This window comes from Leopardus geoffroyi, chromosome E2 (genome assembly GCF_018350155.1).
Source record: "Leopardus geoffroyi isolate Oge1 chromosome E2, O.geoffroyi_Oge1_pat1.0, whole genome shotgun sequence".
In the NCBI taxonomy this organism is placed as follows: Eukaryota; Metazoa; Chordata; class Mammalia; order Carnivora; family Felidae; genus Leopardus; species Leopardus geoffroyi.
Genome location: NC_059335.1, coordinates 12851752 through 12872764, shown reverse-complemented (window position 1 = coordinate 12872764; position 21013 = coordinate 12851752). Strand labels below are relative to the sequence as shown.

Genomic DNA, 21013 nt, shown 5'->3' with positions numbered 1-21013 from the left:
TGTTGACGTCCTCTGTCCTCGGGGGACAGGTGTTTGGGTCGGAGAGTTGCAGCTGCGGAAACTGAGGCGCGGTGAACGCGTTATGTGGTGCAAACTTGCAGGCTCGAGCGGGACACGCTGACGCTGGAGGTCACGGTCTTCTGTAGCGCAGACGTGCCCGTACTGGCCAGACAGTCCCTGCGATCTCGTTTTCTGTGAGGCTGAAAAGCCCCCTCGTCTCTGTCAAATCACAGATCCTGAGCCGCGCTTCCAGCCCTGTCTAAAGGACGCCATGAGTACCCGTCGTGCCCAGAGTTTGTTGTTCCTCCTCCTCCTGGGAGCCCCCTCCTTGGCCTGTAAGAACGGGGGCCGGGGGGGGGGGGGGGGGGGAGAGCTGGTTCACAGGGGATGGATCGCTGGTAAAGGAGCGCTGACAGGGGCCCCACAGAGAAGAGCAGGCACTCACCCAGATCTCCTTTTCTCCCCAGCGGTGCAAAACTTATATTGTCACAAGGGCGTGTTCACCAGTATAGAAGAGGACCCAAGCAGTATGTTTAACTGGACCACGGAGAAGGTTGAGAGTTGTAAGGGCGGGTCATTCTGCCAGGAATCCCTTCTGATGGTCAAAGCAGGTGAAATGAGAAAGGGCGGGAGGAGGGGTGAGTATGTGCGGGTCAGTGCTGCTCCCACCCACTCCCCGAAACCTCAGGCCCACCCTCCGCTTTCTTCCCCACCCCGTCTCCTAACAGGGGCCAAGACCGCAGTTTTGGCCACTAAGGGCTGCATCTACGATGGGACGCGGGCGGTGACGTATGTCCAGCACTCCCCACCCCCAGGCATAATCACAGTCTCCTACGCCAGCTATTGTGAGGATTCCTTTTGCAACGGCAGAAAGGACCTCCAGGAGCTCTGGAGGCTGGCAGAGACCCTAGAAGCCTCGAGAGGTGAGAGGTGGGGACGTGGAGAAACTATCTTGAGCCCCTGCAAAGATGGTATGCCTCCTTTCTCTGTGTCCTTATTTGGCTCAGGCCCTTGGGGGGCCACACACAGAAAAAGAACCTCACACCTTCCGCCAGGCTTTTTCTAAATGGTTACCTTGGGGTCTAAACGCTGCTCGGAGCACCGGGACGTCAACGAAGGCTGGGGTATAAGTTGGCTTTTGTGTTTATTTATTTATTTATTTATTTATTTATTTTTAACGTTTATTTATTTTTGAGAAACAGAGAGAAACAGAGTGTGAGCGAGGGAGGGGCAGAATCTGAAGCAGAATCTGCAGCTGACAGCTCAGGGCCCCATGAGGGTCTCAAGCTCAGGAACAGTGAGATCATGACCTGGCTGCTTAAGCGACTGAGCCACAGGTGCCCCATGGCTTTTGTATTTATTAAGCAATAAAGTGTCAGTGGAGGTTTCTGAGCAGGGCGGGGTGGCCTAATCAGTCTGGCAGTTACTGCTTCCCCAGTTCCCCAATGTGGCCAATGTGGCCAATGTGGCCGGGGGCCTATAGCAATCTGGCCCTGCCTGCTCTCAGCTCACTTCCTTCTCTCTCCTCCCCCTTTACTGTGGTCCAGTGGGGGGAGGGGGGCTGGTACTCAAAATGCTTAAGTGTAGATACGGTCCTGGCCCAACCAGAATGGGTGCTGGCCATAAAGAGCGGCCCAGCCCTCCTGTGCCTACCAACTGAACGCCAGCCCTGCAGTGTCTCCCAGTCCCGGAAAGCCACCCGGCTGGCTCCCACCTCCGGGCCTTTGTCCTCGCCGATTCCTTTGCTACCCCACCCACCCCTCCACTTTCACGCAGCTAACTAACCTCTGTTCACCCTTCACCTCAACTCAGGTGTCCGCTCTGCGAAAATACTCGGCAAATTGTTCCGGAGAGTTAGGTTGTCCTCCATTCCTTTGCCATCATACCTTGGACGCAGTGCCTACTGAGATGTATTATAATTCCTGACACATCCTTCTCCTTCTAGACCAGGGTCCTCGATGGCAGGAACCGTGTCCTTTTCATCTCTGTCTCCACACCCAAGCACACAGTTTGGAAGTCACAATGGATGGGTTCTGACAGCGAAGAAAAACAGCTGGAGAAGCCAGCAGCGGGGCCGGGGGGGGGGGGGGGTACAGGGTGGGGGGAGGTGGCAGTGATAGGTCGTGACTGCTGTGGTGTCAGCAGCAAAGACTTGGGAAAGGGAGGGAAGCAAGAAGAGACAACTCCAGAGGCCGGACACACCCTGATTGTCCCTCTGTTTCCCCTCCAGCTCCCAGTACATCAGTACCCTTCTACTGCCCAACCTGTGTGGCTTTGGGGACCTGTCTGACTGCTCCTTCCCTTCCCTGTCCCAATGATACAACTCAGTGCTACCAAGGAAGACTTCAGATCACTGGAGGTAAACTGAGCATCTGGTGGTTTCAGAGGCTGGAAACCCAGACATCTGAGTGGATCCAAGAGGTTCTGATACTCAGGGTTCTAGGAATGAGGGAGGAATGATTCCTCTCCGATTTCCCAAAACATCTATGTGTCTCCCCGACCTTTCTTCTTCCACAGGAGGCATCAATTCTTTTTTGGAGGTGAAAGGTTGTACATCCATAACTGGTTGCAGGCTGATGGCTGGGTTCTTTACCATAGGACCCATGTGGGTGAAGGAAGTTTGTCCGTACCAGTCTCTCCCTCAACCCCGAAAGACTGAAAATGAGGCCACCAGGCTTCCTGTTTCAGTTTGGAGGTTCGAGCTGCTGCTGCTGCTGTTACTGCAATAACTAACTTGTCCATTGTTCCTGTGGAGACACTTCTGGTCCTGGATCACAGGACACCTCTTTTGACCGGGAGCCTTCTGACTGCCGGTCACCAACAAGTTGAGATTTGAAGAAAGGAGCGTTCTTGTGGTTGCGTTTTATATTTCTAATAAAGTTTCTACTGTAATTTGTGTATACCTCAAGCCTAGAAGTGGAATTTTAGTGCTGAAAGGGCCCTTAAAATTCATCGTATCCAACCCACACGTTTTGCAGAAAGGGAGGCAGAGGTCTGGAAAACTTTAGTGAGTTTCTCACACGGATGTAGCTCTGGGCAGAGCAAGACCAGAACTTTGATACTTCGACCTAAAGTCTGGTTTTGCTTTTGCTTTATTGGTCACCTTCTCTTGCTGGCTGGGCAAGAGATCGGCATCAGACTCCTCCAGAGCACTCCCGGCCCAACCTTACGGCCACGGTTGGCTGTTTTGGTTCTAACATTTCCCTGGGAGGTATAGCAGAATTTGAAAAATCAGACTCCAAATTCTTCCGTTACATAACGGGCCCCCTCTCCTATGTCCTGTCTCTTGCCCCTTTACATCATCCCTTCCCTTCTCTGCTGCCTACGTCATCATCCTCAGTGGGCAGAGGGAACGCAGGAGGCAGCTGGGGCCCAGCAGGGTATGAGGACTGGGGGCCTGGGACTCTTAAGACTTGTTTTGAGCTTCTCATGCTCGTTTATTTATTACTCAAGAACACATAAAACCCATCTTAGAAAAGACTCCAATGACATAGGAGCTTATAGAGAAAAGTAAAAAGGTGGGGTAAGGGTAAGGAGGAACAGATATTTATTGTTTTGTTTTGTTTTTTTTTCAACGTTTTTATTTTTTTGGGGGGGGACAGAGAGAGACAGAGCATGAACGGGGGAGGGGCAGAGAGAGAGGGAGACACAGAATCGGAAACAGGCTCCAGGCTCTGAGCCATCAGCCCAGAGCCCGACGCGGGGCTCGAACTCCCGGACCGCGAGATCGTGACCTGGCTGAAGTCGGACGCTCAACCGACTGCGCCACCCAGGCGCCCCTATTGTTTTATTTGAATAGCTTTATCGAGGCTTAATTGACATAGTCAATTGCACCAGGGGTGGAAGGAGACTTAATGTGAACGATTGACCCCTCCCACAAAGGACAGGGGAGTCTGGCCATAGTATAGTCCAGCCAAGTTCTTTCTAGAAAGTTCTCTGGTTCTAAACCAACTCTTTTTGAGTTAGAGCCCCACTCCAGCTAATTCTTCATCTTTGTCACTAGGCCTCCAGCTCCCCATTGTGTCAGTTTGCCAGTTTGCAGAAGAAATTACAAACAACTCAAATTTGTTCATGAGGGGACTTAAGAGTTTCTGAACGAGAAGTATTCAGAGCCATGGCTGGCAAACGCCATCTAGAGCAAAAAAATAAAAATAAAGAAAACAAAAAACAAAAAAGCCAAGTAGACGTTTCCCATTGGACAATGGCTTTCTGATGGCACTGAAGACAGTGACAGGAGAAATCCCTGAGTGGATGGAAGAATGACACCATTTTCTAAAAGCTGGCCTGTGGATTATTCTGGTATCTTGCAAATCCTATGTATCATATGCCACAGAACTTCAGGCAGCATGGGCAAATTTCTCAGGGCACAAACCCAAGTGTGTAAACTTTCCAATAACATATTTAGGTAAATATACATAATATAAGAATATTACAATATATTATTTATTTTTAGGATACCTTTGTTTATCACGATCCCTCATCCAACCCAACGGTAGGCAGAAACTCAACCAGTTTGAATAAACTCAGCCGCCCCCGGGGTTTTCTCCAGTCACTTCCAATTTCAGCTCCGTCAGTTCAGGGCTTTCTCCCTTTCTCCCCTCCTCACCCAGGGCGTGGCTACAGGACTGGTGGGAAGGAGGTGACGGTCTGGTTTTCGCCTCCCTGCTGCTCATGTCCAAGTTCCTGCGGTTGCCTGGCAGCTGGCTCCCGTTCCTGTTGGTGCCCACCGGGAACCTCCAAACCTGTCTGGGCACCGATGGGCACCCACGCGGGTCCCCCCGGCTCGGTCATCCCTTTCGGCTACATCGGGGTCTCTCCCAACGGCTTTCGAGTGCCACTGCGGTGCTTCAGGAGCATAGGAAACTTTCGGAGTGGTAGGTATGTCCCTAATCTTGACTGTGGTAAGAGTAGAGCTTCTCAAGGTATACCCAGGTCAAAAGTCATCGAGTGTTATGCTCTGAATATATGCAGTACACTGCTTGGCCATCACGCCTCCATAAAGTTGTAAAAACCAAAAAGAAAGCAAGCACAAACCGTCACACGGTAACAGTTTGTTTCTCAGTCCTTCCTTAAATTACCATTTCTTGACGAGTGAGAGCAGAGATGGAGGAGAGGGCTGTTACACCAAGAAAATTAACTCTGTGTTCGCTGGCCTGCCAGATGCCAATCCATCCCGTTCCTTCCTACTGTCCCCAGTGCGTCAACTGGCTTCTTCGCAACACAGGAAAATCTCCCGGATGTTCTCCACTTCTCTGCTCTCAAAGCCAGCGTCGGCCTGGCCTCGGGAGGCGACCACAGCTCGCTCTCCGCCGAAGGGCTCCCTTCTGAGAATCGGCAGCACTTCCTTGCATCCCTTCCTCCTTAACCTTCCGTCGGCCGTGTGGAACACTGCGCGGTATCTCGGCATTTCTTGGTGCCGTCCCAGAACTGAAGGTCCTCCATGGGCAACCACATCCTAGGCCAAAACCATAATCTCAACGTGTGTCTAGCCTGAGAGCGTGGAGTCTGTGGTCCTCATCAAATATCACTCGCCGGTGTTTTGCTTCTGTGCCTTCAGCATCACGCGATCACATGCTACTTTTCCTTGTCGTCAGCACCAACCAATCTCCTTTAAAAGCCCCTTCATCAGGGGCGCCTGGGTGGCTCAGTCTGTTAAGCGCAACTTTGGCTCAGGTCATTATCTCCTGGCTCGTGAGTTTGAGCCCCACGTGGGGTCCTCTGCTGTCAGGGGTGGAGCCCATTTCGGATGCTCTGTCTCCCTCTCTCTGCCCTTCCCCCGCTCTCGTGTGTGCACACACACACTCTCTCTCTCTCAAAAATAAACATTAAAATTTTTTTTTAATTAAAAAAAAATTGAAGTCCTTTCATCAGTTTATAACTTCACACTTGCCCGCTGCCTTCTTCTCCATTATTTACTGTTACTACTCAGTTACCTGGCTCTCTCTCCTTAACCACCTCCCCTCTACTGACCTTTTTCTTTCTGTCCTCTTCCTCATTGTCATCACAAGTCCATTGAAAATACTGTACCATGGAATACTACTTGGCAATGAGAAAGAATGAAATCCTGCCATTTGCAGCAACGTGGATGGAACTGGAAAGTATTAGGCTGAGTGAAATAAGTCAGTCGGAGAAAGACGGATGTCATGTTTTCACTCATATGTGGATCTTGAGACACTTAACAGAAGACCATGGGGGAAGGGAAGGGGAAAAAAAATAGTTACAAACAGAGAGGGAGGGAGGCAAACCACAAGAGACTCTTAAATACAGAGAACAAACTGAGAGTGGATGGGGAGGGGGGGAATGGGTGATGGGCATGGAGGAGGGCGCTTGTTGGGATGAGCACTGGGTGTTGTATGTGGGTGACAAACCACAGGAATCTACCCCAAAAACCAAGAGCACACTTCACACACTGTATGTTAGCCAGTCTGACAATAAATTATATTAAAAAAATAAAAATAAAAAATAAATATGGAAGGGGCTATTAAAGTAGAAAGAAAAGAAAAGAAAAAAAAAGAATGTACCAACCTTGAAATGTCAATTAAATGCCTCCCACATTGAACAACTATAATATAAAGGAAGAGAATAATAGGATCTGTATAGTGGTAAAATTTCTACATTATGCTGGAAATGTCAAAATTCTGATTCTAAAGAGATTGTGAAAAGTTAAGTATGAATATTATACTCCCTTGAGCAATCACTAGAAATATGACACAAGGTTAATTATTAATGGCCAATTATTATAAAAGACCAGTAAGTTAAAATTACAAGAGACCTATTATTAAAAGATCAATAATCAGGGGCGCCTGGGTGGCGCAGTCAGTTAAGCGTCCGACTTCAGCCAGGTCACGATCTCGCGGTCCGTGAGTTCGAGCCCCGCGTCAGGCTCTGGGCTGATGGCTCAGAGCCTGGAGCCTGTTTCCGATTCTGTGTCTCCCTCTCTCTCTGCCCCTCCCCCGTTCATGCTCTGTCTCTCTCTGTCCCAAAAATAAATAAACGTTGAAAAAAAAAAATTTAAAAGATCAATAATCAGAATAGATTAAAAACATGAGCCAACCATAAACTGTCTATAAGAAATCATTGCAAATACAATGATGCAGGTAGGAGAGAAGCAAAATGATAAAATGCTACTTTTATACTTCTACCTCAAATGGACTAACAGGGACTGGATTTATTTTCCTACATAAAACAGCCAAAAAAGCAGAGGAAATACATGAAATAATAATTTTCTTTTAAAACATTTTTTTAGCGTTTATTTTTGAGAGAGAGAGAGAGAGACAAGAGAGAAATGGAGACACAGAAATCCGAAGCAGGCTCCAGGCTCTGAGCTGTGGGCACAGAGCCTGATGCGGGGCTCAAACCCACGAGCCACGAGATCATGACCTGAGCCGAAGTTGGACGCTTAACTGACTGAGCCACCCAGGCACCCTGAAATAACAATTTGAAAACAACAAAGGACAGTAATCCTTGAGAAATGGGAAAGGAAACAAGGCAAACCCTATCAATTACATCAACTTTCTATCTTGAGAGTTTCCAGACCATGGTACAGGGAGCGAGAACTCAGGGGGTGCCTGGCTCCCTGTCTGAGTTGAGGATAATCCAGAACTCAGAATCTAAGGAAATCGAGGCAGCTAGAGTTTGCAGGACAGAATGCCACTGCGGAGAGAACAATGTAGAGAGAGAACTCTGGAGATCCGCAGAGGGTCCCCCTTGACCATGCAGCTGAGTGCTCATCATCACATATGTGTGAGAAAACTAGCAGGACTGGGGTAAAAACAACCTGAAAGGATCAGACATGAGTCCTGGCACTCACGTAGGGCAGGGAATAATGACTGTTGCCAGAGTATTGAATTGAATTGATTCATAACCCCCGATTTGCCAGAATTGAAATATTCATAACCCCTGGGGCACTGGACTCAGGAACCTGTAGCCTCAGTAATAGAAATAATTAGCCCCAGGCAAGCAGTGTTCCAGACCTGCCTAACAAATCATAAAAGCAAGACCCAAAAGTATCAAACTGTTTCCAAATAGCTAAACCGAATTCTAGAACAAGGGTCAAGAAGACCGGACAGGTACACAAAAATATTGAGCACCAAACAAAGGTAAAATTCACGATGTCCATGCTACTATTAGTTATAAGAAAGCTGGAGTAGCTATTTTACTATTAGCAAAGTGTATTTCACACCAGAGAACACTATCAAGGATAAAGAAGGTCATCTCATACGAAAAACAAGTCAATTCATCACAAGGACGTAACTATTAAAGATGTATGTCCTCGGTAATAGAGTTTTAAATCCATGAAACAAAAACTGAAGGAATCGCCGGGCACTTATCCCAGAGAAAGGAAAATTGATGTCCCTCCCAAATCCTGTACGTGATTGATCATAGAAGCTTTGCTTGTAATAGTCAAAACGCCTTCTAATAGGTAGATGTTAAACAACCTCAGTAATTAAAAAGGAACTACAGAGGGGCGCCTGGGTGGCTCGGTCGGTTGGGCGGCCGACTTCGGCTCAGGTCATGATCTCGCGGTCCGTGGGTTCGAGCCCCGCGTTGGGCTCTGTGCTGACAGCTCAGAGCCTGGAGCCTGTTTCGGATTCTGTGTCTCCCTCTCTCTCCGCCCCCCCCCCCCCCCGTTCATGCTCTGTCTCTCTCTGTCTCAAAAATAAATAAACGTTAAAAAAAATTTTTTAAAAAGGAACTAAAGATACACGCAACAACTTGGGTGGATCCCAAAGGCATTAGGCGGAATGGAAAAAGTCAATCTCAAAAGGTCACCTGTTATACAACTACGCTTATGTAACATTCTTGAAATGGCAAAATTGTTGAGAAGAGGTCTATTTTATTTCACTGAATATATCCAAAATATTGCCATTTCTATGTGTCATATAAAAATTTAATGAGATGTTTTGCATTCTTGTCATACTAAGTCTTAAAAATGCAGTATTTTACATTCATCCTAATTTGGATTTGCCCACATTTCAAGCGCTCACTGTCTGCAGGTAACTAGTGGCTACCACAATGGACAACAAAGGTCTAAGCAATAGGAAATATCTATTCAAATCTGTTGCCCATTCTTTACTGTGGTGCTTGTTTTATTTTATTTTTTAATGTTTGTTTATTTTTGAGGGAGGGAGGGACAGAGCACTAGCGGGGGAGGGTCAGAGAGGGAGACACAGAATCCGAAGCAGGCTCCAGGTTCTGAGCTGTCAGCACAGATCCGGACTTGGGGCTTGAAACCACGAACAGTGAGATCATGACCTGAGTCGAAGTCAGACGCTTAACTGACTGAGCCACCCAGGCGCCCTGATCTACTGGTAATCTTATTGAGAATCCTTTGCATTGGTGATTTGCTTCTCTTGGTGCTTTCAAGATTTTCTCTTTGTCTTTGACTTCTGAATGCTTGGTTATAATGTGTCTCAGTGAGGGGCTCTTTAAGTCCATTTTATTTGGAGTTTATTGAGCTTCTGGGATGTTTATATTCATGTCTTTCATCAAAATTTGGAAAGTTTTCAGCCACAACTTGGAAACAGCCCAAATGTCCATCAGCATTTCTTCAAATATTCTTACTACTTTCTCTCTCTCTCCTTCTTTTGGGACTCCCACAACATGTGTATTTATTCACTTGCTGGTATCTCACAGGACTCTTAGGTTCTGTTCACTTTTCTTCAACCTTTTTTTTTTTTCCTGTCTCAGACTTGAAAATTTCCATTATCCTACACTCAAGTTCATTGGTTCTTTCTTCTGCCTACTCAAATTTGTCTTTGAATCCCTCTACTGAATTTCTCATTTCAGTTATTATAACTTTCAGCTGCAGAATTTCTTCTTGGTTTCTTTTTAGGTTTTCTGTCTCTTTATTGATATTTTCATTTTGTTCCCATGCTCTCTTCTTGACTTCCTCCACATCCTCCTTTAATTCCTTGAGCATTTTTAAGACAGTTAAAGTCTTTGTCTAACATATCTGCCATTAGGTCCTTTTTGAAGACAGTTTCTGTTGGTTTATTGTTTCTCCTTTGAGTACCACATTATCCTGTTTTTTTGTATGCCCTGTGATGTTTTGTTGTTGTTGTTCAACACTGGACATTTGAGTCTAATAATATGGTAACTCTGGATATCAGATTCTCCCCTTTCGTAGGGTTTGTTGTTTTTATTGTTTTTGTTTATATATATTTTTATTGTTGCAGATTGTCTCTTTGCTGAGGGTCAGCCTGAGGTATAAACTCTAGGTCCTCTTGGGTCTTTTCTGAGGCTTTCCTTGGGCATGTAATATTCCCCATAGATGTAGTTGTTTTTTGAATATCCTAGTCTTCTTTTTTTTAAGTTTATTTATTTATTTTGAGAGAGAGAGAGAGAGAGAGAATGAACAAGGGAGGAACAGAGATAGAGACAGAGAGAGGGAGAGAGAATCCAAAGCTGGCTCCACACTGTCAGCTCAGGGCCCGATGTGGGGCTTGAACTCGTGAACCATGAGATCGTGACCTGAGCTAAAACCAAGAGTCAAACACTTAACCATCTGAGCCACCCAGGAGCCCTGAATATCCTAGTCTAATGTCAAGCTCCCAAAGGGGAAAAAGTGAAAATGAAGGGAGGAGGAAAGGTGTCAGCCCTTCACATCCCCCAGAAGTCACTTCAGCGGGAGAGAAAGGGGCTTACGACAAAAGGGAGGTGCAACAACGATGACTGCCCGTCTCTTTTGTCTGCAATTTTCATTTTGTTCACACGCTCTCTTCCTGACTTCCTCCACATTCCTTGAGCATCTTTAAGACAGTTAGAGTCTTTGTCTAACATATCTGCCATTAGGTCTTTTTTGAAGACAGTTTCTGTTGGTTTATTTTTTCTCCTTTGACCACCACATTATCAGAAGCAGCAATCAGCGATCAGAGCACAGACCCCCAATATTTGGAGAACAGAGCCCTTATTGCCCACACTGGCTCCCACAGCTGCATACAAGTTGCTCCAGAAACACACGCACAACAGCCTGTCACATGGCTGGGAGTGGTGGATGGGTAGCCGCGACTGTGCTGAGAAATAAAACTGGCCAAACCTGGGGCGCCTGGGTGGCGCAGTCGGTTAAGCGTCCGACTTCAGCCAGGTCACGATCTCGCGGTCCGTGAGTTCGCCACGCGTCGGGCTCTGGGCTGATGGCTCAGAGCCTGGAGCCTGTTTCCGATTCTGTGTCTCCCTCTCTCTCTGCCCCTCCCCCGTTCATGCTCTGTCTCTCTCTGTCCCAAAAATAAATAAACTTAAAAAAAAATAAATAAATAAAATAAAAAATTAAAAAAAAAACAAAAAAACAAAAAAAACTGGCCAAACTTAACCACAATTTACCCTCCAAGCCCTCCCCTGGAAGTTGAAAGCCTTCGACGGACTCTGCAGAGTTCCAAAATCGTATCAGACAGATTCTGCCGGTGCAATTGTAGTCTAGATGGAGAGACAGATTCCTGGTGCTTCCTATTCTTCCATCTTCCCACTGTTAGTCTTATGTTTTTTAAGTTTTATTTATTTATTTTGAGAGAAAGAGAGGGCCCGAGCATGTGCTCAGGGGAGGGGCAGAGAGAGAGAATCCCAAGCCGGCTGGGCACTGGGCACTGTCAGCGGGAGCCTGAGGTGGGGCTCGATCTCCCAAACCATGGGATCATGACCTGAGCCAAAATCAAGAGTCAGTCACTTAACCGACTGAGCCACCCAGGCGCCCCGGTTTGTCGTATTTTTGTAAGCTTAGATCAACAGTCCTAACTACCACGTTAAAGGGCATTCGTGGGGCAAAGGAATGTGTTAAGTGACACCAAATGTATACAGTCAGCAAAATCCAGACTGTGGGGACTCTGCAAGACAATGACTTGGCTTTGTAAAAAATTATGTTTACAGGAGAGAAAAAAAAAAAAAAAAAAGATGGGAAGCTATAACTTAAAAGAGACTTAAACACACAAAACCAAGTGTAACGTGTGGACCTCATTTGGAGCCTGACTTGAAAAACCAGGAAAAATATTTTTATGAGACCAAAAAGGAAATCTATTAATTGACTGGCTATTTAACCATCTTAGGTATTTTAAATTCTATTGGATGTAAGAACTGAAACCACGTGTTTCAACGTGACGATGGTTTTTTCCTTGAAAGTCTTGCCTAGAAGGAAAAGGCTGTAAAAACTCACTTATCAGACAACAGCTTGTTTATCAAGACTGTTTCAAGACCCCCATTTGTTGTGTTCACTAATCCTAAACTTGTTTTTTTTTTTTTTAATGTTTAACGTTTATTTTTGAGAGAAACAGAGTGTGAGCAGGGGAGGGGCAGAGAGAGAGACAGACACAGAATCCGAAGCAGGCTCTGGGCTCTGAGCCGCCGGCACAGAGCCCGATGGGGGGCTCGAACCCACGAACCGTGAGATCATGACCTGAGTCGAGATCAAGATGCTTAACTGACCGCACCACCCAGGTGCCCCTAATCCTAAACTATTCTGTCCCCATCCTTGCCTAATCCTAGCCAGTTTCTTGCTGTGAAGAGCCTGCCTCAATCAGCCTCACTTGACTTTGCCTTCTGTGGCACCACTGAGACTCTGGTGGTCTTTGTAAGAGGGTCAACTGTGAACCGGTATAATAGTTTCTTGTGCCACATTTATTTTATTTTTTTTTTTTTAATTTTTTTTTTAAACGTTTATTTATTTTTGAGACAGAGAGAGACAGAGCATGAATGGGGGAGGGGCAGAGAGAGAGGGAGACACAGAATCGGAAACAGGCTCCAGGCTCCGAGCCATCAGCCCAGAGCCCGACGCGGGGCTCGAACTCACGGACCGCGAGATCGTGACCTGGCTGAAGTCGGACGCTTAACCGACTGCGCCACCCAGGCGCCCCGACATTTATTTTAAAAAGGGGAAGTTTATCTCCTTGAAGGCATATATTGAAGGATTTACATATTTAATGAAAATAAGACTGAGACTTTCTTCAGCACCATATGGGAGCGAGAACGGGTGGAGCATAGAGAAAACGAAATTGACCATAAGGTGATCATTACTGAAGCTTGTTGGTAGCTACATGGGGTCTCCTACACTCCTTTTGTCTATCTATGTACATGTTTGAAATTGTCTGTAATAAAAAGGTTTATTCAGTGTGCTCCTCAGACCACAACATTGGAGTTACGCTTAACCATCTCTTCTCCTATGATGTGGCCAATCCATTAGCATATCCTACAGATATTCAGAATTCCTCTAGAACCTGACCATTTCGCATTACCTCTGCTTCCCCGCCCAAGCACCACCATTTCCCCCCTTGATTATTGCAATAGTTAATGGTCTCCATGCTTTAGCCCCTGCCCTCCCTCAACCCCATTCTGTTCTCAACACAGCAGCCAGAGTGATCCTTTTAAAAAATAAGTCTAGGGGCGCCTGGGTGGCTCAGTCGGTTGAGCGTCCGTCGGCTCAGGTCATGATCTCGCGGTTCGTGGGTTCGAGCCCCGCATCGGGCTCTGTGCTGACAGCTCAGAGCCTGGAGCCTGCTTCGGATTCTGTGTCTCCCTCTCTCTCTGCCCCTCCCCCACTTGTGCTCTGTCTGTCTCTCAAAAACCAATAACCATTAAAACAATTTTTAAAACTTCTTCTCAAAACATTGCAATGGCTTTCCCTCTCACTCAAAGTTCTTACGATGGCCTACAAGGTCCTACACTCTCTTTGGTCCCCCCACCCTTTGTCTCTCTGACCTCATCTCGTAAGTCACACCCTTTGGGTCGCTTCAGTCACACTGGCCGCCGTCCTGTTCCACCAATGCACCAGGCATGCTCCCGCCTCAGGACGTTTGTACGTACCGCTCCTTCTGGTCTATGATGCCACCTCCTTCAGGTCTTTACACAAATGTCCCCTTCTCAGTGAGGCCTTTTCTGACCCCCGCCCCTCATTTAAAATTGCAAACATCCTGTCTCCCCACCCAGACACTCCCCCTTCCCCATCTTTTTTTTTTTTTTTTCTTTTGTACTCATTGCCATTATACATCATGCTTGTTTACAGTACTGTCTCTTTCCTTAAAACAAGCCCCACAAGAGCAGGGATTTCTGTCTGTTCTGTTCCCTCCTGTAGCCCCAGTGACTAGAAAGGGCCTGGAACAGAATAAGTGCCCAGTCAATATTTATCCAATGACTTTGGTCACTAGTGTCTTCTGTACAGTGTCCTCGGCCACTGCACTATTCCTCCGGGGTTAAAAGTCAGCTGTTAGGTCCCGATGGGATAATTAGGGAAAAAAAAGTCTTGATTTTTTTTTTTTTTAATGTTTATTTTTGAGAGAGAGAGAGCACAAGTGAGGGAGGGGCAGAGAGGGGGACGAAGGATCCTAGGTGAGCTCTGCCTTAAAAGCAGAGAGCCCGATGCAGGGCTCAAGCTCAACTGTGAGATCGTGACCTGAGCTGGAGTCAGATACTTAACCAACTGAGCCACCCAGGCATCCTGAAAGTCTTTATTAAAAAAAAATAAAATAAAAAAAAATAATAATAATATATATATATATATATACACACACATATACATATGTATATATATATGTATATGTATATATATGTGTATGTGTATATATGTATGTATAAATATATATTCTAAGGGAAGAGAGGTCGGGTCCTAGCCCAGCAGTCTGTGTAAATGACACTCTCTGGGAGCCAGAGTCTGTGAAGGGTGCCGCTGGGGCCAGGCCCTTGGACCATGGCATCACCTGTACATCGTCCAGTGTGCTGGGAGACTGGAAAAAGTGTGCATTTTCTCCTCCTAGGAACGCACAAAATGCAAACGAAACAATAAGTTACTTTGGCAGCTTTACAAACAAGGGAAGGCGATGGGCAGAAATGAGCAAACTTTGTTCAAGGCACACTTTTAAAGCAGCGTTTGATTTTCTGGGCACGTCTTCAGACAGATGTCTCCGATTTCTGCCTCTTTTTAAAATACCGACATACTTAACATCACGAAATCAAAAATACCAGTGTGCACTTTGGAACGACCGTTTGGCAGGACCTACCAAGACTATACACACGGGTGCCTTATGACCAATTCCACATCTGGGTATATCCCCAAGAAAAGTGATTGCGTATATCCACGTACAAGAATGCCCACGGCAGTTCTATTCATAATAGCTAAAAACTAGAAACAGCCCAAATGTCCACCACCAACAGACTTGGGAAATAAATGCGGTATATTCGTAAAATGAAACGCTTCCCGGCAATTTTTTAAAAATAACAATACTGCCGTATGCAACCACATGGTGGACCCTCACGACATAACCCTCACGACATAATGTTGAAAGAAGCCAGAGACAGAAGAATACATCATTGTATGATTCCTTTTATATAAATGTCAGAAACAAGCAAACCCAATTGGTGGTGAGAGAAATCAGAAAGTGGCTAGCTCTGGATGGTGTTGACTAGGAGGGGGCACGAGGGAACCTTCTAGAATATTAGGATATTCTAGTGGTGCCCGGGTGGCTCAGTGGGTTTTCCTCTCTGGATTTCGGCTCAGGTCACGATCTCGTGGTTTGTGAGATCGAGCCCCACAGCAGTGTGGAGCCTGCTTCTGAGTCTCTCTCTCTCTCCCTCTCTCTGCCCCTCCCCCACTCACACTTGCTCTCTCTCAAAATAAATAAAGAAAATTAAAGAAAAGGAAGATTCTATATCTTGACCCAGGTGGTAATTACATGTATATACACACATATGTGTGTACATGTATACAATTACCTAAATTCCTTGAGCTGCACACCTCAGCGTTGTGCTTTAAGTCATAGCCCAATAAAAAAGTTAAAATTCTTAAAAATTATAAAGAAAATAGAATAAATGGCTGCTGCTGTTAGTACCTTCAAGACCTGAAACGCCAGAATGCAGGGCTGGCCTGGTGAGGTATGCCCGTGGAGAACAGGGCCAGGTTCTAGGATCCCCTCTCTCTCCACAAGGTGGCTCTCTCCCCTCAAGTCTCCTTCCAGATCCTCTGGGGAAAACTCCAGGAAATCTCCCAGGAAGAGGAGGAGTGTGTGCTCTGGAAACCACAGTGTGGGACCTGGGACAAGAATGCTGTGTAATGACCCCGGCGGCCTCACTACAGAAGAGTATAGCCCTTTCAAAGCAAAGCCTCGGATCCCAGTTCTGCCATTTTCTAGCTCTGTGGCCTTGGGAATGTTCCTTAACTTCTCTCTGCCTCAGTTTCCTCATTGGTACAGTCGAAATAATAATAGTGCGTACCTCGTGGCGTGGTTGGTGGTGGTGGTGCTGTTATTGTTGTCGGCGTGAAGCGGGTTCACCCTCACGGAACTCTCAGAACCTCACCCGGCACGGAAGAGGTCAATGTCATTACCTGAGTTAATATTAAGAGACAAAATGTCAGCAACGGATAGGGGAACGCCTGGTATCTCACTTCCTCGGGGACCAAGCAGGTACTGGAGGCCTGGCTGAGCTGGAGATGAAGAGAGCCTGTTCTGGCTTCTATGGTCTTTTCTAGAACCTGATGACCTACTCACGGTGGCCCCAGCGAGTACCGGTCCAGATCTGTGGCTCAGGGGATTTGGCTGGTCTTTCTGTAGCTCTCAGAGCTCTGTACCTCAGTGTGGGAAGCAGAATAACGGTCCCCCCCAGAGATTTCTACACCCCCATCCCCTCCGGACCTGTGAATATGGTACCTGACAGGGCAAAAGCGACATCGTCAGTGTCGTTAAGTACCTTGAGACGTGGAAGTTATCCTGGATTACCAAGAAAGATCCAAGGTAATCACCTGGGTCCTTATAGGAGGGAGGCAGGAGGATCAGAGTCAGAAAAGTGGAAACGAGAACAGACGCAGAAGTCAGAGTGATACGGCTAGGAGCCAGGGAACACAGGCCGATGCTGGACGCTGGGAAACACAAGGAGCGGATTCTCCCCTAGAGCCTCTGTAAGAACTGTGGGGGCCAGGCTGCCCCGAGATCTTTGCCATGGAGACTTTTGGAATTAAAAAGCAATGGAGGGGCTGCGCCTGGGTGGTTCAGTCGGTTGAGGGTCTAACTCTTGATTTCCACTCGGGTCACGATCTCGCGGTTCGTGAGGTCAAGCCCCGCATCAGGCCTTGCGCTGAAAGTGCCGAGCCTGCTTGGGATTCTCTCTCTCTCTCTCTCTCTCTCTTTCTGCCCATCCCCCATAGTTCGCACACTTGCTTTCTCTCTCTCTCTCTCTCTCTCAAAATAAATAAATAAAAACTTAAAAAAAAATAAAGCAATGGAAACCCAGAAGATTCAGGCTCTGTAATTTTCCCTCAGTGGACTAAAAAGAATTTAGATCAAGGACCTGATGCAGGAAGAGAGACATCAGAATAGATAATTACGTTATGATATGAACTAGGTATGGTGGGCAGGAACTTACTGGCAAGGCCACTCTGATCAAAGCCCTCTCTCTGTCCCATTGTTTCTGGGTGGCCCAGCAAACATTTGTTTCCCAAACATTACTCTTTGTTTCATCGTTGTGTGAATTGCATCCCTTTCCTCTGAAATCCCAGACATGCCTGCTCCCTTCTCCTCCATTCAAAAGGACACATAGAGGGGGGCCCGGGTGGCTCAGTTGGTTGGGCGACTGATTTCGGCTCAGGTCATGATCTCACGGTTCGTGCGTTCAAGTCCCACGTCAGGCTCTGTGCTGTCGGCTCAGAGCCTGGAGCCTGCTTTGGATTCTGTGTCTCCCTCTCTCTCTCTCTCTCTCTCTGCCCTTCCCCTACTCACTCTCTCTCTCTCTCTCTCTCTCAAGAATGAGTAAATATTAAAAAAAAAAAAAAAGGACACACAGACCTCATTTTTGCCTGAGTGTCTGGGATCTCCATGTCTGTGTGGCTTTCCTGTATGTACACCTGTTAAATTTGATTTTCTCCTGTTAGCCTGTCTCATGTCAATTTGATTCTTAGTCCAGCTAGAAGGAGCTAGAAAGGGACAGGAATTCTTGCTCCCTGGCAAAACACAGCCCTTGACATTAGCCCCGTAAGACCTATTTCAGATTTGGGACCTCCGGAACCATAAGGTAGCACAGCTGTGTTCGTTTAAGCCGCTAAGCTTGTGGTCAGCTTGTTACGCAGCAACTGGGAACTAATACACTCGAGTCCAAGCAATGTCTGGGCAACCCGGTGGCTTCTATAGTTGTACGTCTGAATTTCCTTCATTTATTAAAACGGCACATGCAATCGCATGGTTCAACATTCAGTAAGTACGTACAACCACCTTGGCTGACCACCTGCATACCCCCGGACCCTGCACTGCCCGTTCCGCCTACGTTCTCGGCAGAAACGCACAGGTGTGTCCACCAAAGGACCTCTACAAGAATGTTCCTAGCATTGCTATTTGTTATTGCCAAAATTTCGAAGTGACTCAAATGCCTGTCGGCAGTGGAATAGGTAAAGAAACACACTCGTCATTTAATACGCGGCCACCTTGGGCCCCGAATCTGCCTTTCTTGGTGCTCATAGCAGGGAGGGGTGCCTGGAAGGCTATGACCCTTAGTAATCACTTATAATATCAACATTTAGGGTGCTTACGAGCAGGGCGGAGGGGGAGGTTTGAAGCACTTTCCGGATGTCACCTGATCTCATCTTCACAGCAACACTATAAGGTCAGTGCCTTTATTATCCCCATTTCACAGATGGGGAAACTGAGGCACAGGTCATCTAAACAAGATGCCAAGGCATGCTTACGAGGGCAGAACGGGTATTTGGACCCAAGCAGTGTGGCTCTACTGTAGGAGACATGGAAAGTCACAGCAGATGCAGCCCGGGAGCCGGAAGCTTGTCCCCTGACAGCTGGGAAGTGTAGAACATTCAGGACCCAAACCACAAGAGGCCAGCTGCCTCAAGACCCTGTCTGGAAGTACTTTCTAATCCGTGGGCTGTCCCTACAAATGGGCAGCCTTCCCAGGAGGCTGGTGGGCATAGGCTGAGGGTGCCAGAGTCGGAACTCATAATGTCCATCCCAGCTCCAGACTGGGTGCAGGACCTTTGTTCCCGGTCCGATGGTCAGTGCTGGGGACGCCCTTAGGGACACAGTGATGGGCACCGTGGAACAAGTAGCCAGGAGAATCTTCAATATTGCAAAAGCCTAACACTTGAGCCAGGTGGTTAGCGCTGGGGCAGAATACCATCCCTCAGTGGCCAGGACATAGCAGAAAAATCGAGTTCTGATGGGTAAAACACAGGGAAATTAATTAGTACTCCAAATGCATTGGGAGGAACGATAAATCTTCCAAATGTGGAAGACCGGGTTTGGGTTTGCCACATCAGCTGTAAAAGCTTCACTGTTATTACAGGCATGAGCCTTGAGGATAGGGAGGCCACTCCAGGAGACCAGGAACCGGGGAAAACCCACACCCAGAGTTACGGTAAGAATGACAGCTAGGGGGTGCCTGGGCGGCTCAGTCCGTTGAGCGTCTGACTCTTGATTTCAGCTCAGTCATGATCTCATGATTGGTGAGAAGGAGCCCCGCGCTGGGCTCTGCATGGAGCCTGCTTGAGATTCTCTCTCTCTCTCTCTCTCTCTCTCTCTGTCTGCCCCTCCCCCACTTGTGCACACACACGCATTCTCTCTCTCAAAAGAAAAAAAAATGACAGCTCTATTCTGCATGTTGCTGAAGACATGGGCCCGGCCTCAGGCCATCTCTAATCTCTAATCTGCTGGTGACAGCCCGGCCAGCCTCACTTTACCCACAGACATTCCAGGACCATCTGGGTCCAGTTATTTTTACAAGCGGCAAAAGTCCTGGGAAACTCTTGTGCAAGCCACTAAATATCTCTCACTTGTAAACTGGAGTTAATCATAGTTCTGGCTCTACAGAGCTTCTGTGACAATTAAGCGGCCTCCTCACGTCGTGTGCACGGAACCAGGCGGGAATACAGGAAATACAGGAATACAGGAAAACCTAGATTGACGTATATTTGATAGATATACATTAATCTAGATTAAAACTCCCAGGGGCGGGGTGCCTGGGTAGTTCAATGGATTAAGCATCTGACTTTGGCTGAGGTCATGATCTCACGGTTCGTGAGTTTAAGCCCCACATCAGGCTCTGTGCTGGCAGTGTGGAGCCTGCTTGGGATTCTCTCTCTCTCTCTCTCTCTCTCTCTCTCTCTCTCTCTCTCTCCCCCTCCTCTGCTCATTCTCTCTCTCTCTCTCTCTGTCTCAAAATAAATAAGCTTAAAAAAAAAATCCCAGGATGGGGTGCCTGGATGCCTCAGTCGGTTAGGCATCCAACTTCAGCTCAGGTTGTGATTTCACAGTTCATAAGCTCGAGCCCCATATCGGGCTCTGTGCTGTCAGCACAGAGCCCACTTTGGATTCTCTGTCTCCCTCTATCTCTGCCCCCTCCCCTGCTCTCTCTCTCTCTCCCTCTCAAAAGTAAGTAAGAACATTAAAAAGAAAAATCCCAAGAGCGCCTGGCTGGCTCAGTCGGTGGAGCATGTGACTCTTGATCTTGGGGTTGAGAGTTCGAGCCCCACAATGGGTACAGAGATTACTTGAAAAAATAAAATCTTAAAAACACAAAAACAGGTAATGAAGTGACCACAATTAAATATCAAGGCAGTCACTCATCAACCAGCAAACATGGATGTTCTCAAAGCTTCCTGCCAACTTCCTGTGGACAACCACACCCAAGTAAGAAATGCACACACAACAGCCTCTTTGCCCGGCCATCCTCTCCTGCTTGGTTCCCTTCCCCCACCCAAAGCCTGTCCGCCTGGAGCCTGGGAGTTCCCTTCAAAGAAGCCCCTCACGGGAGCTCCTGGGGTCTTCTCTCAAATGGCCTCCCACCTCTCCCGCCCCAGAGACCCTGAGCTGATGACCAACTCCGTAGATTGCACGGCTGGCCCCGGTCGGTCCCCGTGTAACGCCAACGCCACGGTTACAGGACCCTGGCTTGGCCTTGTGACTTGCTTTTGCCAACAGCACGAGGGGGAAGTAACAGACCGCCGCTTACAATCGTAGGTGTCATGTGAGGGGACTTGGGCGGTTCCACTCCACCTCCGGGAGGACAAGCCCAGGCTAGCCTATTGGAAGGTGACAGACACTTG

At 47.3% G+C, this 21013-nt stretch overlaps 1 protein-coding gene and 1 long non-coding RNA gene across 3 annotated transcripts; one reads left to right on the top strand and one right to left on the bottom strand.

The window, feature by feature from the left end:
• Window positions 1-232: 232 nt before the first annotated feature.
• Window positions 233-718, bottom strand: LOC123578854. Its single transcript, XR_006702535.1, has 2 exons — window positions 446-718; window positions 233-333 (listed from the first exon to the last, which is right to left on the bottom strand). It is a non-coding gene; the product is annotated as an uncharacterized LOC123578854 (long non-coding RNA).
• TEX101 (testis expressed 101) lies at window positions 239-2902 on the top strand. 2 transcript variants are annotated; one of them, XM_045442129.1, is made up of 5 exons: window positions 239-335; window positions 468-611; window positions 729-923; window positions 2231-2359; window positions 2599-2902. In XM_045442129.1, the coding sequence occupies exons 1-5, from the start codon at window positions 272-274 to the stop codon at window positions 2727-2729; spliced, it is 663 nt and encodes a 220-aa protein (XP_045298085.1). In that variant the 5' UTR covers window positions 239-271; the 3' UTR covers window positions 2730-2902. The 2 variants fall into 2 exon arrangements, with proteins under 2 accessions (XP_045298085.1, XP_045298084.1); XM_045442128.1 differs by having other exon boundaries at window positions 2518-2902.
• Window positions 2903-21013: the final 18111 nt, after the last annotated feature.